General features: G+C 40.5%; 1 protein-coding gene across 4 annotated transcripts in view; it reads left to right on the top strand.

Moving 5' to 3' along the window:
• The window catches only part of HMCN1 (hemicentin 1), a 364,148-nt gene that overhangs the window by 63,135 nt on the left and 288,038 nt on the right, over positions 1–12,975 (top strand). For all 4 annotated transcript variants that reach the window (XR_012906027.2, XM_075936754.2, XM_075936755.2 and 1 more), the window contains exons 2-4: positions 115–185; positions 8,684–8,842; positions 9,630–9,752. Coding sequence is in view for 3 of the 4 variants with exons in the window: in XM_075936754.2 (XP_075792869.2) it covers positions 115–185; positions 8,684–8,842; positions 9,630–9,752 (353 nt within the window). In the remaining variant the exon portion in view is untranslated. The remainder of the gene's footprint in view (positions 1–114; positions 186–8,683; positions 8,843–9,629; positions 9,753–12,975) is intronic.

Here is a 12,975-nt window from a genome sequence, read left to right as displayed (position 1 = left end):
AACTTATCACACTATGATTCTGAAATGTTTGTCTCTAAGGGGAATTCTAATTTAATAGCCTTGGGGATTTTACTGAAATCTCATTACACAATTTGCATTTTTCTTTTCATCCAGAAATTGGGCCAGTGACAATTACTACAGATCCCAAGAAATTTCAGTATGAACTCCGGGAACTTTATGTTCAGGTGAGTAACTTACCCATTCTGTATAGTTCTAATCTCCATAGCCTTCTTTCTCCGTAGGCAGGCTCCGTTATGCTAGCAGTCCTTCATATACAAAATACTGCAACAAATGGGAATAGTCTTAGAACTAGTTTGTGTTCTGAGAACTATTTCGTAATTGTTTTTTACTGATTCTGTTAGCTGGTTAAAAACCTGCCAATAATTTGTTGAAACATTCAATTTTCTTTACGTGGGAAATATTTGTCTACAGTGCTGAAACATTTCAAGAAGTTCTACAGAATATCTAATTCAGATAATAAACATACATACATGAAAGGTTATCTGACATCATCCACCATGGTATCACCTGGCACAGGCAGTTAAAAGGTCAGTTTTCCATCAGATACACTCAATTCTTGAGGCACTCTCTGTCATCATCCTAATTTCCTGTGTTTATCAATCAGATGGTTCAGAGTATGAATCACCTGAGGGCCTGGCTTTGGTCTCACACAGGTGTAAATCATCAAGAGTAACTCCTCTGAAGGCAGGCTATGTCTACACTACATGTTTTGTCAGCCGAGGCAATGCAAATGAAGTGCTGATTAGCATTTTCTCACGCCTCCTTTGCATAAGCTATTCTGATTCGTTTTTGCGCAAGAGGTTTTTGCGCAAAAACATGCAGTGTGGACGTGTCCGTTTTGCCCTATGTCTGTACTACATGGGGGCCCAATTCGGGAGCGGTATAAGGATCTTGCTCAAAAAGGGATTTTTGCGCAAAACAGACACGTCCACACTGCATATTCTTGCACAAAAACCTCTTGTGCAAAAATTGATCAAAATAGATTATGCAAATGAAGAACGAGAAAATGCTAATCAGTGCTTTATTTGCATTGCTCTTCCGACAAAGCACAGGGTATGTCTAGACTACATGGCTCCATTTCATGAGGCATACCATAGCTGTTGACAAAGGCTTCCCTTGTCGACTGCAGCAGGTCCAGACTGCCCTGCTGTGCCGCCAAACAGCTGATCAGCACAGCGCAGCGGCCATTTTGATGTAAATGAAGCAGCAATTATTTAAATTGCCGCTTCATTTTCTATGTCTAGTAAACTCATCTACATGGCTCCGTCGACGGAGCCATGTAGTCTAGACATACCCAAAGTGTAGTCATAGGCTGAGTGGAATTACTTTGGTTTAAAGAAACTATACATGAGATCAGAATTGGTCCCTATCAAACCTTTCCGAGTCACACTTAAAATCTGAATATTTCTTCACTCCACCTGTGTTCTATTAGACTAATGTTTATTTTTCATATAAACAGTAAAACTACTTTGTTAGTTACTACACACCTTGATCCCTGTACAGCAAGAATCAGTTCCCTATCACAGAGGGCTGCCATTTCAAAAGGTAAAACATCACATTAAAAAAAAAAAGAGGAAAGCATTTTACATATAAAACTTATATGTTAGTTACAAACATTATAAATAATTTGTCCAAATGGAAATTAAAAATGTGTATACTTATGTTCTGAAGTTCTCTGGGATATTTGGGCTCAGTCCAGTTCACTGAGGAGCTCCAGGTAAATATCTGAACTTACTCAAACTAGCCATGTTTCCGAGGCCTAAATTTAACTTTGGTATAGAGTTACACTCACTTATATTAGCACTGAATTTGGCCGTTAGCGTACAAAATGTGATTGGAAACATCATTAGAAAAGACTCTTCTAATTAAAACAGTAATATTTTTTGCATTGGGCTCCATTAAATTAATCACAATCCACAATCAGAGGCTCTGTCGTGGATCCCCCTCCCCATGTTTTATGAAAGTTGGCTTATGAATATACATAACTGAGGGTGTGTCTACACTACAGAGTTTTTTGGGGAAAACGGCCGTTTTTCCAAAAAAACCCTTGCTTATGTCCACAGTACAATTGCATTCTTCCTAAAGAAAATTGAAAGAACAGAGGGGGTTTTCTGACATTCTACGAAGAAGAAGCCTTTTTCCGAAAGAGCTCTTTTGGAAAAAGGTGTGTCTGGACAGGGAAGAGGGAGTTCTTTTGAAAGAAGAGGAAAGAGAAAAAAGCACAGGTGCCCTAATGGGCACACCGTCCATAGTAATCACAGCTTACATGAGAGATAGCGTCCATTCAGTGTGGATGCTATCTTTCGAAAAAGCAGATCGCTTTTTCGATGTACTTTTGCGGTGTGGATGCTCTCTTTTGTAAGAAGTTTTTCCAGAAGATCTTTTCCTGAAAGCCCAGGCCCCTCCACTTGCATTGGGTAAGAGGGCCCCAAGAACAGGCCCACTCCCTGTATTCTTTCAGAAGCTGAGGGTCCACAACTCCCCACAGCTGCCCGAGCGGCTCTCATCTGGACTGGCGCCTGTGAGGCAAGAGGAAGGGCAGAGATCCAGACTTGTGGCGAAAACTGGACAAGCCAGGTCAATCCATGACCACAGGGAGCAGCACGGGGCCAGAGACCAGGACAGCTCTAATCCCACTGGGTCAGCAGGGGACAGGAGTGGAGAAAAGGACAGCTATCTACTATATGTTTCAGAGAGTTTGTCAGTGTGTGTGTCTGTTTGTCTGTGTCTGTCTGCCCCCCACACAGGGGAATGCATCCTTCCTCCTGCTGTGTCCGTTGTAGCTACAGCAGCCATGGACAGGTGCTTCTCACCTGGCCCCAAACTGCTATGGTGAGAGAGGGCTGGGGTCCTCTCTCCCTGGGGCAGTCTGCCTACTGAACCCCCTCATCCAAGCCCAAGCCCAATCCCAGAGCAATGATTTAAATGAAGAAAAACAAAACTTATTTGAGTTATGGATCTGAGCAGTGCTGGGTAAATCTTCTAATTAGTAATAATATCAAAAGAACCACAACTGGCATCAGAATAGTTATATCACTGCTAAGGTAGTTTGTACTGGTATAGTTAATTCTCCTCCTTATGCCGGAGTAGGCTATATTTCCTTGGTGCTTCATAATTAAAAGTCCCTCTTACTCTAACCCCAGAACAAAAAGTGCCCTCAAAATCTTTTGATTTGTTCTCAGGGGTGAAATAAAGTCACTGGGAGTTTTGTCGTTGATTTTTAGTGGGACCAGGGTTTCATTTCTGGTTTCAGCTTAAACTCCTATAGCAGCAAGACTCCACTTTTTCAGAAAGTAGGTAAGAGAAGCTGGGAAATTTCCTTTTTACAAGATGCTAAGTCAAAGGCTTTTCTTCCCTAAACCAAAGTTTGTTGATTTATTAAAGCAAATTTTTCTCCTTTTCACATGCTCAGCTCATACTTGTAGGGTGCACATTTCCTTCTGTACAACTGGAAAGTTGTCTACATGGAGAATTTTTTTAACAGATCACTGATTTAGCAGAATTTCAATGAGAATGCCAGTTTCCCCCTTTAAAATCTGCATAGATTTGAGAAACCTGCTGAATACCTGAAGAAAGAATAGGATCACTGTATAATGGAGGAAGGAGAGAACTAAGTGTTTTCTTTTCATACCCAGCTATCATTCAGTGCACAAAATTTTCATGCAAGTCAAAGGGTTCATAATATTAAAAATAAAAATATTTTAATATATTTTATATAGTAATATATAGACTATAGTCATCTCACCCTTACTATCAAGATCAGTTCTGCTGAAATCAGTTGAACTAAATAACAGTAAGTGGTGAAGGATCAGGCTTATATTGGGAGTGCTCCCTCTAGCAACTCATTCGGTCAGTACTGTTGTTTTGTGGCTAGAATAATTTTTTTATCCTCAAATGATCCTTGCTAGATGGGGGTCAAGTTTAGCCTTGTTGATCTCCAATGACGACAAACTTCATAATCTCCCTTTACAGCTCATTACATTATCTAATTGTTCTGATAATTACAAAGCTCTTCCTTAAAATATTTACTACTTGGCACAAATTCTGCCCTTTTTTATTAATAAGAATGATTGCACCATGTCCTTTCCTTCAGCTTTAATCTGTCTTATTTCAAAGAAAAGACGATCTGCTTCTCTCGCTGATTTTGTTTTTTCCAGTGTTTTCTTTTGACTCAATTTCTTGTGTCTCTTAAATACTTTACTTGGAAAACCACAGATGGCAAGTGCTTAGAAAATGCTTCTTTTTTCTGGGAGAAATCCAGGAGTTTTAATCAAAATATGTTAAAAAAATTAATATAGTTCCAATTATTTTTTAAAATGTAAATTTCTGGCTTTTCAAAGATTATAGTTCATTCAAATGGATGTATTTTTTGTACTTATATGAACTTATTTAAATTAAAACAATATGCCATTGGCTAAAATTAAAAAAAAAATCATAACTTTAATAGAACTTCAAAGTAGTTTTTAAATAAATGGTTTGGAACTAAGATTTTATGCTAACATTTATTACAAGCTTCATCTGATTTGCAAACATTTGCTTTTGGCTTTTTTTCATCTATAAGACAGCAGTTTTTCAATTTGTTTTTCTCTGTTCCAGTTATGAAAAACTAACTGAGGGTGTTGGCCATTTTTAAACTAATTACTTTAAGACAATGTCAAATCAGGATAGTTGGGATTTTTTTTCATTAAAAATAGTATGAACACTGCAGCTACCCCTTAGCAACACAGGTAACTGTGAACAGATCCCCTGCAGTCCCTTGTCTAAGCTACACTTGTTCTCCTCTCAGTGCAGAGTCCATTTCAAGGTCTCGCTGTTCTGACATTCAGGGTATGTCTAGACTACATGGCTCTGTCGACGTGAAATGAGGTTTATGCCTCATGAAATGTTGTTTACTGGAGCAGTCAACAAAGGTTTCCCTTGTTGACCGCGGCACGTCCAGACTGCCCCGCTGTGCTGCCAAACAGCTGATTGGCACAGCGTGGCGGCCATTTTGATGTAAATGAAGTGGCGATTATTTAAATCGCTGCTTCATTTTCCTATGTCTAGTAAACTCATCTACATGGCTCCGTCAACGGAGCCATGTAGTCTAGACATACCCTCAGAGTCTTCCACAAGATTGTCCTGGTTACCTGAGAGAACACTTCACCCTTTATGTCCATGACCTCCCAGAATAGCTGTGTGCCACTGAACAATTATGGTATGACCCGTGAGGGAGACTTGTAACTTCAAGAGGCTAAGCTTTCACAAGACCTGGATCTAAACTACAGATCTAATTCCCACAAGAGATAAGAATAATTGTAAAACTAATCAGTTTTGGAACTAAACACAGGACTAATTTCTTTAACTTAGCTCTGTCTTGTTGTGTGTGTCTGTGTGTGGGCATACATACATATAGGGACCTACCAAATTCACAGTTAATTGTGGTCAATTTCACAATTATAGTATTTTTTTAAATGGTAAATGTCATGATTTTAGCTATTTAAATCTGAAATTTCATGGTGTTGTAACTATAGGGGTCCTAACCCCAAAAGGAGTTGTGAAGGGGTCACAAGGTTATTGCAGGGGGAATGGAGGTACTGCTTTCCTTCCGCACTGCTGTTGGCTGCAGTGCTGCATTCAGAGCTGGGCAGCTGGAGAGTGGTGGCTGCTGGCCAGAAGCCCAGCTCTGCTGGCAGATCACTGTCTTCAAAACTGGCTGCCGAGCCAACAACCCCTGCTGTCCAGCTGCTCCGCTTTGAACTCAGTACAGAAGTAAGGATGGCTGTATTATAACCCTTCTAAATTAGCCTTGCAGTCTCCCTCTGCAATTCCCTTTTGGATCAGGCCTCCCAATTTGATTAATGCTGGTCTCCCCTGCGAAATCTGTAGAATGTAGGCTAAATGTACACAAAGGACCAGGTTTCACAGTCTATGATGTGTTTTTCACAGACATTAATTTTTGTTAGGGCCCTAAACTTGTATTAATAAACTATAAACTAATCAAGCTATTTATCCTCTCAATTATCTATGTGTAAATCTGACCAATGTAGCTGTTAGGGCTGTTCTCCACTCTGGCACTCTGAGTGCAGAAGATGGGGGTCCACAAAAGACCTTAAATGCCTTGTCTCTGTAACAGGGGTGGCCAACTAGTTAGAGACGAAGAGTGAAGAGCCAAAATAGCTGTGGATAGAGTTTGAAGAGTCATGTATTATATATTTATTTTATGTCTATCTATAGATAGATATAGTACACAAAATGGAGTGATAAAAATAACATTATAGGACATTTCAGACAAAAACCAATAAAAAAATCTCTACTCATTTAAAAAATTCACTGCCAGTCCATAGATCTTCAGAGAACTTGACAAGGAACAAACATCAAATTAAAAAAAAAAAACCTTTAAAAATACAGTAATATTCTTACACTAAAAAAAAGCATTCCCACCATGTATTTTAAATTTAATACTACTGCCCTATTATGTTCTGTGAGTTTTTTAAAATTAAACTGAACTCAGAAGTAAATTAGCACAATTTGAAGTGACTGTTTCACTCCAGCTTGTTGATCCCTGGTATGGTTTCCTAATTTTTTTTTACTTATGAATATTATAGCTTTTTTATAGTTCTAAAAATTTAGGTCTGTCCCAGATTGCAAATATAAGAGGTTCAAAAACAATAAGGGAGAGACTCATATCTCAGAATAATTGCTCCAGCCTGGCAAACGATGGCCTTTGAATTTTCTTTAAAGAAACACAGTGTGAACCAGTACATGCTGATTCTTTTTTTACACTGGAAATTAAATATGACATCTGTGTTGGCTGCCTTATTCTGCATCCATGAAGACTTTCAGTTTAAGGTGCTTCAGCCGCCCCCCCAACCCAATTCCCTTCCTCTCCCCCAGAACAGGCATTCCCAGCCCCCACCATAACCCAATGCTCTCCCCCTCCTCCAGAACAAGGTACTCCCACTCTAACCCAATGCCCTCCCTTTCTCCCAGAGCCTGGCACCCCCAATCTCCTCACCTCCCCCAGAGCTAGGCACTCCCCCCCCACACTCTAACCCAATGCCTGGCTTCCGCTTCCATGTGCTTCTTCCTCCAGGCGCTGGGGTGTGTGCACAGAGCAGCCGGCCGTGAGCAGTCTGGGTGTGCAGCTCAGAACTACCAAGAGCCGCATTTCTTTAAGCAAAGAGCCGCATGTGGTTCGAGAGCTGCAGGTTGGCCACCACTCCTCTACAAGCTCTGCTTAAAAAAACCTAAAAAAACCCCCCACCTTCGAAGACTCACAGATGCACTGACTCTGGAGGATAGGCTGCCCCCATCAAGTTATTTAAACTCTGAAAAAGCATGAAAGAGCACTTGAATTCCTTCCGCAGGGGTATCCCAAGCTCTTTTGCCACCAAAGAGCTTGAAAAAAGAAATAAAAAACACAGAAAAACTGTATCTCTGATAGCTGACCTCCCAGGCTAAGCAGACACACACAGACTTCTTGTTACCTCCCAGGACACAAAAATCAAATCATTGCCTTAAAAAAGGTGATTTTATTTACAAAACAAAAGAGATATACTTGATAAAGCATACTTTGTTGCTAGGTGTTACAGAGCAACTAACAAAAGAACAGATCAAAACACAAAGAACCGTAGGGTACCTCTCCACTTGCTCCCTAGTTCCAGCTAGGGATGCAAATGTAGGTGACCAAAATTGCTAATGAAGCGTGGGATTTAAATATCCCATGCTTCATTAGCATGATCTCACCGGTGTGTTACTCCGCTCAACAGCTGATTCGAACCAGAAAGTGTGCGCTGGGACGCGTTAGTTCAAACCAAATCCCTTGGTTCGATCTAACGTTACTCCTCAAAAATGAACTAATGTTACTTTCTCATTTTTTCAGGAAGAATGGCTCTTGTGCAAGAGGAGTTTTTTGCGCAAAAAGGAGTCGTCTACACTGCTGCTTTTTGCGCAAAAGCATCTTGCATAAAAGCAGCAGCTAATTAATTATGCAAATGAAGCGTGGCGATATTCCACTCTGCGCTTCATTTGCATAAGCTTTTGCGGAAGAAGGCTACTGTGTAGATGTAGTCAAAGAGAGCAGGAAGGTATCTATACGCAATTCAGATTTTAGCACTACATCCCATTGCTTTTTCTGGCCCCCTGCCAACACCCTTAGCTACCTGAGTTTTTACCCTTTAGTTACCGAGTGATGGCCAGCTCTCCTCCTATCCATCACAATAGCTAAACCAGGTTTTTGCCTGGGTAACTGAGAAAAGGACACGGCCCATTGTGTACAAAGGCAGGTAAATTCTGGGTATGGTGTGGGTAGTTGTGTAGGAAGGAACAGATAAATCAGTGTGTTATGCATTTCTCGTTACCAACACCTTTACTCATACATGCTCTTCACAAAGGTGGCTGTTTACCTATCCTACTTTGTATAGCTTGATTGTTAGTATCTTCATTGCATTTTTTTACATCTTGACCATCAATGGGAAGTTTTAAAACTTGGCTGGCTATTATTTTAAAGTAAGTATTTTTCAGAAACCATGCAGTACAATAAATAAAAGGATAAACTGCTAGAAGTTGGAAAACAAATCTGCCTAGATCTTTCTGAAAAATAACCTAATCATTTTATTATTGCTAATGTCCATTTTCCTTTCTTATGATTACTTTCTCCACTTTCTTTAATTGTGAACAGGGCGGTGGTGACTGTCCAGAGATGAGCATTGGCGCAATCAAAATAGCTCTAGAAATTTCTCTTCCTGGTTCTTTCATCTATGTATTTACTGATGCACGATCCAAAGATTATAGGCTGACCCATGAAGTATTGCAGCTCATTCAGCAGAAGCAGTCACAGGTAAGGATAAGATTAATATTCTAGCCATTCCTGTTTATTTACCACTGTGGTAACAGCATTGTTCAGAAAAACTCTTTCCAAGATACTTGTGAAATCTTTCTGTAAAAGAGGTTATCATTCTAGCAATTAGTGTTTGTTTTGTTATTTTATAACATATTACAAATTGATATGACTAATACAAATGAAAATTAAAGGGACATTAATTAAGGTTATTAATTAAATATCACAAGATATTCCACTGCTAATATTTGCCTTCTTGGGCCTTTTGGCAGTGAATTAATGTCTGTGGATTTGTCTGACTGTTACAGTATCGATTGCTCTGGGAATGAAAAGTACTGATAGAAGTTTTATTACTTCATCCTCTCTTGATGTGATTGCTGCATGAGTTTTCTTATAGTCACTTTCCATCACTCAGTCCTGCTGGTCTTTGCTTTCTGTATGGAATTTCCATTGAAAAACATCAAATTGAAACCATTTGGCGTATTATGTGTGGAGTGGGTACAGAAACCAGCTGTGCTCCAGATTCCCTTCCTTCCTTCCTTCCTTTTTTTTTGAGGGGAGGGGAAGGCGCGGCAGGGTGTACATCTCATTTGTATAGAGCTCAGAGTAGATTAATTGAAAGTAAAATGGCTGTCCATCACACAGAAAAGTGTGAACTTTTAAAAAAAAATTCTGATGTACTTCTCTAGTACATTTGACAATAAGATTTTTCCCATTGAGGTTTGCACTAGGTGCTCGATGTCTGCATCTTCATTTCCTTTGTGTGTTTTTCTTGTTAATACCCCAGGTTGTATTTGTGCTGACCGGAGACTGTGATGATAGGACACATATTGGTTACAAAGTCTATGAAGAAATTGCCTCAACAAGTTCTGGTCAAGTTTTCCATTTGGACAAAAAGCAAGTTAATGAGGTAATTCGTAGTTAATGTTTATGGCTATCTACTACATACAGAGAGATGTAATCAATGGGCTTCCATTTAATAGCTCCATATTTTTAATGGTTCCAATTCTGATTCTGTTCCAAAGCCTTAGTGCTGCTGTTGAGACACAAAGTAGACAGAGAGCTGGCTTAATCAGCTTCTTTGGCATTTTACATGGGGGTGAATTCTGGATGCTGTAGGGCTGACGTATTGATTCTGTTGCACCCCCCCACAAGGCTTCTGGTATAGTATCTTAAGGGCTTGATTCTGCCAATTTTAACAATGCTGTTGAGACAGGATGGATACCTGTGCTTGTGAAGAACTCCACTGACTTCTACCTGCCTGTGGACCAGAACCATTGAGCAGTACCTTGCTAGTGAGTAATCCCATCAGTTTACTACTCAGAGATAGTGAGGGAGCAGTTGCTGCTCTTAATAAATGTTTTTTATTATTGCTAATTAGAAGTTCTGGTAACCACTAACAAAAATGAATATTTTCTATAGAACATTGAGTAACTTTCAGGTTCTATATTACTATAAACAGACCTGAAATTTCCCAAGTGCATGAGAATTAATTTGATGAAGACAACATCACATGTTAGTTATTTGGGTAATTGGAATCACCTGTCAATGTTGTAAACAGGCCTTTGAATTCCTGGTGTACACAACATTTTGTCACTGGGTTCTAATTTTTTTTATTATAAATAAGTAAAGTCCAAACAACGAACGTTCATTTTATTTTGTCACAATGTCTCTGGTGTATTGCAGTTTGCTGCACTTGGTTTCTTGTAGAAATCAAGTTGTATCCATGTAAAGTTGCTGGCAGAGGGTTAAAAGCAGAGCTGGAGCTTGGCATAAGCAGTCTAAGCAATTGTTTGGTGCCCTGAGCAGCACCGGGGGTGCCACCTATTCACTTTTTGTGATAAGAACTTGATGCTTACTGGTTATGGTTAACTGGCGGCCTGGCCAGGCTGGAGTAGCCCTCTGACACAGGTGGGGCACTACTCCAGCCCACCTGGGCCCTCTGTGCCATGGGTGGTGGGCACTCCAGTATGTCCAGAGCAGCCGCCGCCTGTGCCAGGCCTGGTCAGGTTGGAGCAGTCCACTGCGTTGCAAGCAGGGGGCGCTCCAGCTCGGTTGGCCCACTGTGCTATGTTGCGGGCAAGGGGCACTCCAGCCTGACTAGCCTGCTGCGCCATGCTGCAGGACAGTGCTGCACCAGCCCAGCCAGACTGGAGCGCCCCCCAACCCTGGTTTCCTGGCCTCGTTATGCATTAAACATAACGTTTAACCAGTTAACTGATTAAATGGGATTTACATCCCTAGATTTAGTATGGGGGAGCCTCAAAATACTCCTGCTTAGAACCTCCAATGGACTTGCCCTGGCACTGTTTAAAAGTAACAATACGTGTTTCACATAGTTTCCCTCCCTAAAAAGTAAGTAGGTATCCCTGTCTTTCTACCTCTCAAGTAATGAGCCAAGTGTGGTATTTGTGTGTAAGAGACAGAGAAGGAGCGTGCACAACTGAGGAACGTGCACCACTTCTGATTTGAACTTTGCAATTTCTTATATGTGAAACTCAGAAGTTATTGTGCTGCCATTTTCTTTTTCAGTAAATTTGTATATAAAGTGTATAACCAAAACCAGTGCACACATACACCTACAGTCCAAACCATACAAACAGTCCTGCAAAGCAAAAACATGTCACTGTGTGTTCATCCAGCATAGTGAAATATAATAAATACCAAAGCCACTGATCTCAGAGAACTAGACCAGAATAGAATCTTTTAAAGCTAACGTGGTAGAAAACATTAACAGGAAACTTTCTTCTTCAGAACTTGAATTTCAGGGTATTGAATTTTTCTTTTTGTGGGTGGGATGTGGGGGAGCTGAGCTTTGGCCAGCACTGTATATAAGGAATGGTGTTATAATAAACATATTATTCTCTCTCTCTCTGTTCCCTTGTTATACCTTTTCGGTGTTACATAGCATCAGACCGGTGTTCAGAAAGCGTTAACATATAATATTCTACTGGCAGTTTGCCTCCATTTGTCTATTCCTCACGCAGTGGAGCCTCCACATTGCCAGCCTGAGTAATGCCACTCACCTAAATGCGGAGTCAAAGCAAGGACCTGGTGACATACCAGGGAACAATCTAGTTTAATGAGCAGCTGTCACCCTTGCCCTGCAACCTTGAGTGCCTTACAACATCTTGCCAAAGGAGTTCCCATATTAGCCACTCACAAACAGCTTTTTAACATGCATGCCTCACCCTGGGTGCATCTACACAGCAGCGTTACTTCGGAATAACGGCCATTATTCTGAAATAACAGTGTGAGCGTCTACACAGCAATTCTGTTGTTTCAAAACACATTTGAAGTAATGGATGGCTTATTCCAACTTCTGTAAACCTAATTCCACGAGGAATAATGCCTATTTTGAAATAGCAGTAGTGTGGATACTCCGCTGCTGCTATTTTGAAATACCTCCTCCCCTGGGCCATTCAAACTAATTACTCCCCAGTGCCTCCTGGGGCTGTAAATCGAGATAGCACGTCCACATTAGAGAAGCCTGCCTTGAACTAATTTTGAGGCTTCCCTGCAGTGTAGATGTGCTATTTTGAAATAAGCTATTGTGGAGTATTTCTTCCGTAATAGCTTATTTTGAAATAAGTGCTCAGTGTTGACGTACCCTGAGTGCTTGAGTGAAACTGCAGTCTGCCAGCAACATTTGAGTGACACTCTGCCTCTTGGCAGCCTTGGTAATATTGTAGGATGATCTTAGAATGTCCCCGATCTTAGATATTCCTCCAGAAAAGTATGTCCTATACTGCACAGCCTCTCCTGGGCAATACATTAGAAATAACATGCACACAGCTTGCCACTCCAAATGGAGTTTCCTAGACAATTCAGTTTAGACACACTGGATTAGTTAAAACAGTAATGCAAGTTTATTAAGTACAAAGAGAGATTTTAAGAGAATACAATTAATGAGGAATAAAAGTCAGAAATTATTTCATTTAAAGCACAGATAAAATGCAACTTGTGCCTAATTTAACAACCTAAGGACGAGTTTTCTCACCGCATGCTCTCTGCAGTCTTACTGATTAACCATCTTAGATTAGAACCCCTCCCCTGGCCCAAAGGCTGCTTACTCTGTCCCTTCAGGTGCAGTGAATTGATTGGGAGAGAAGTGAGGTTTGACTGTGGCTGTT

Source organism: Pelodiscus sinensis, chromosome 9, assembly GCF_052426305.1.
Source record: "Pelodiscus sinensis isolate ZL-2025 chromosome 9, ASM5242630v1, whole genome shotgun sequence".
In the NCBI taxonomy this organism is placed as follows: domain Eukaryota; kingdom Metazoa; phylum Chordata; order Testudines; family Trionychidae; genus Pelodiscus; species Pelodiscus sinensis.
Note: the sequence above shows the minus strand (reverse complement) of the source record. Positions and strands in the feature narration are given on the sequence as shown.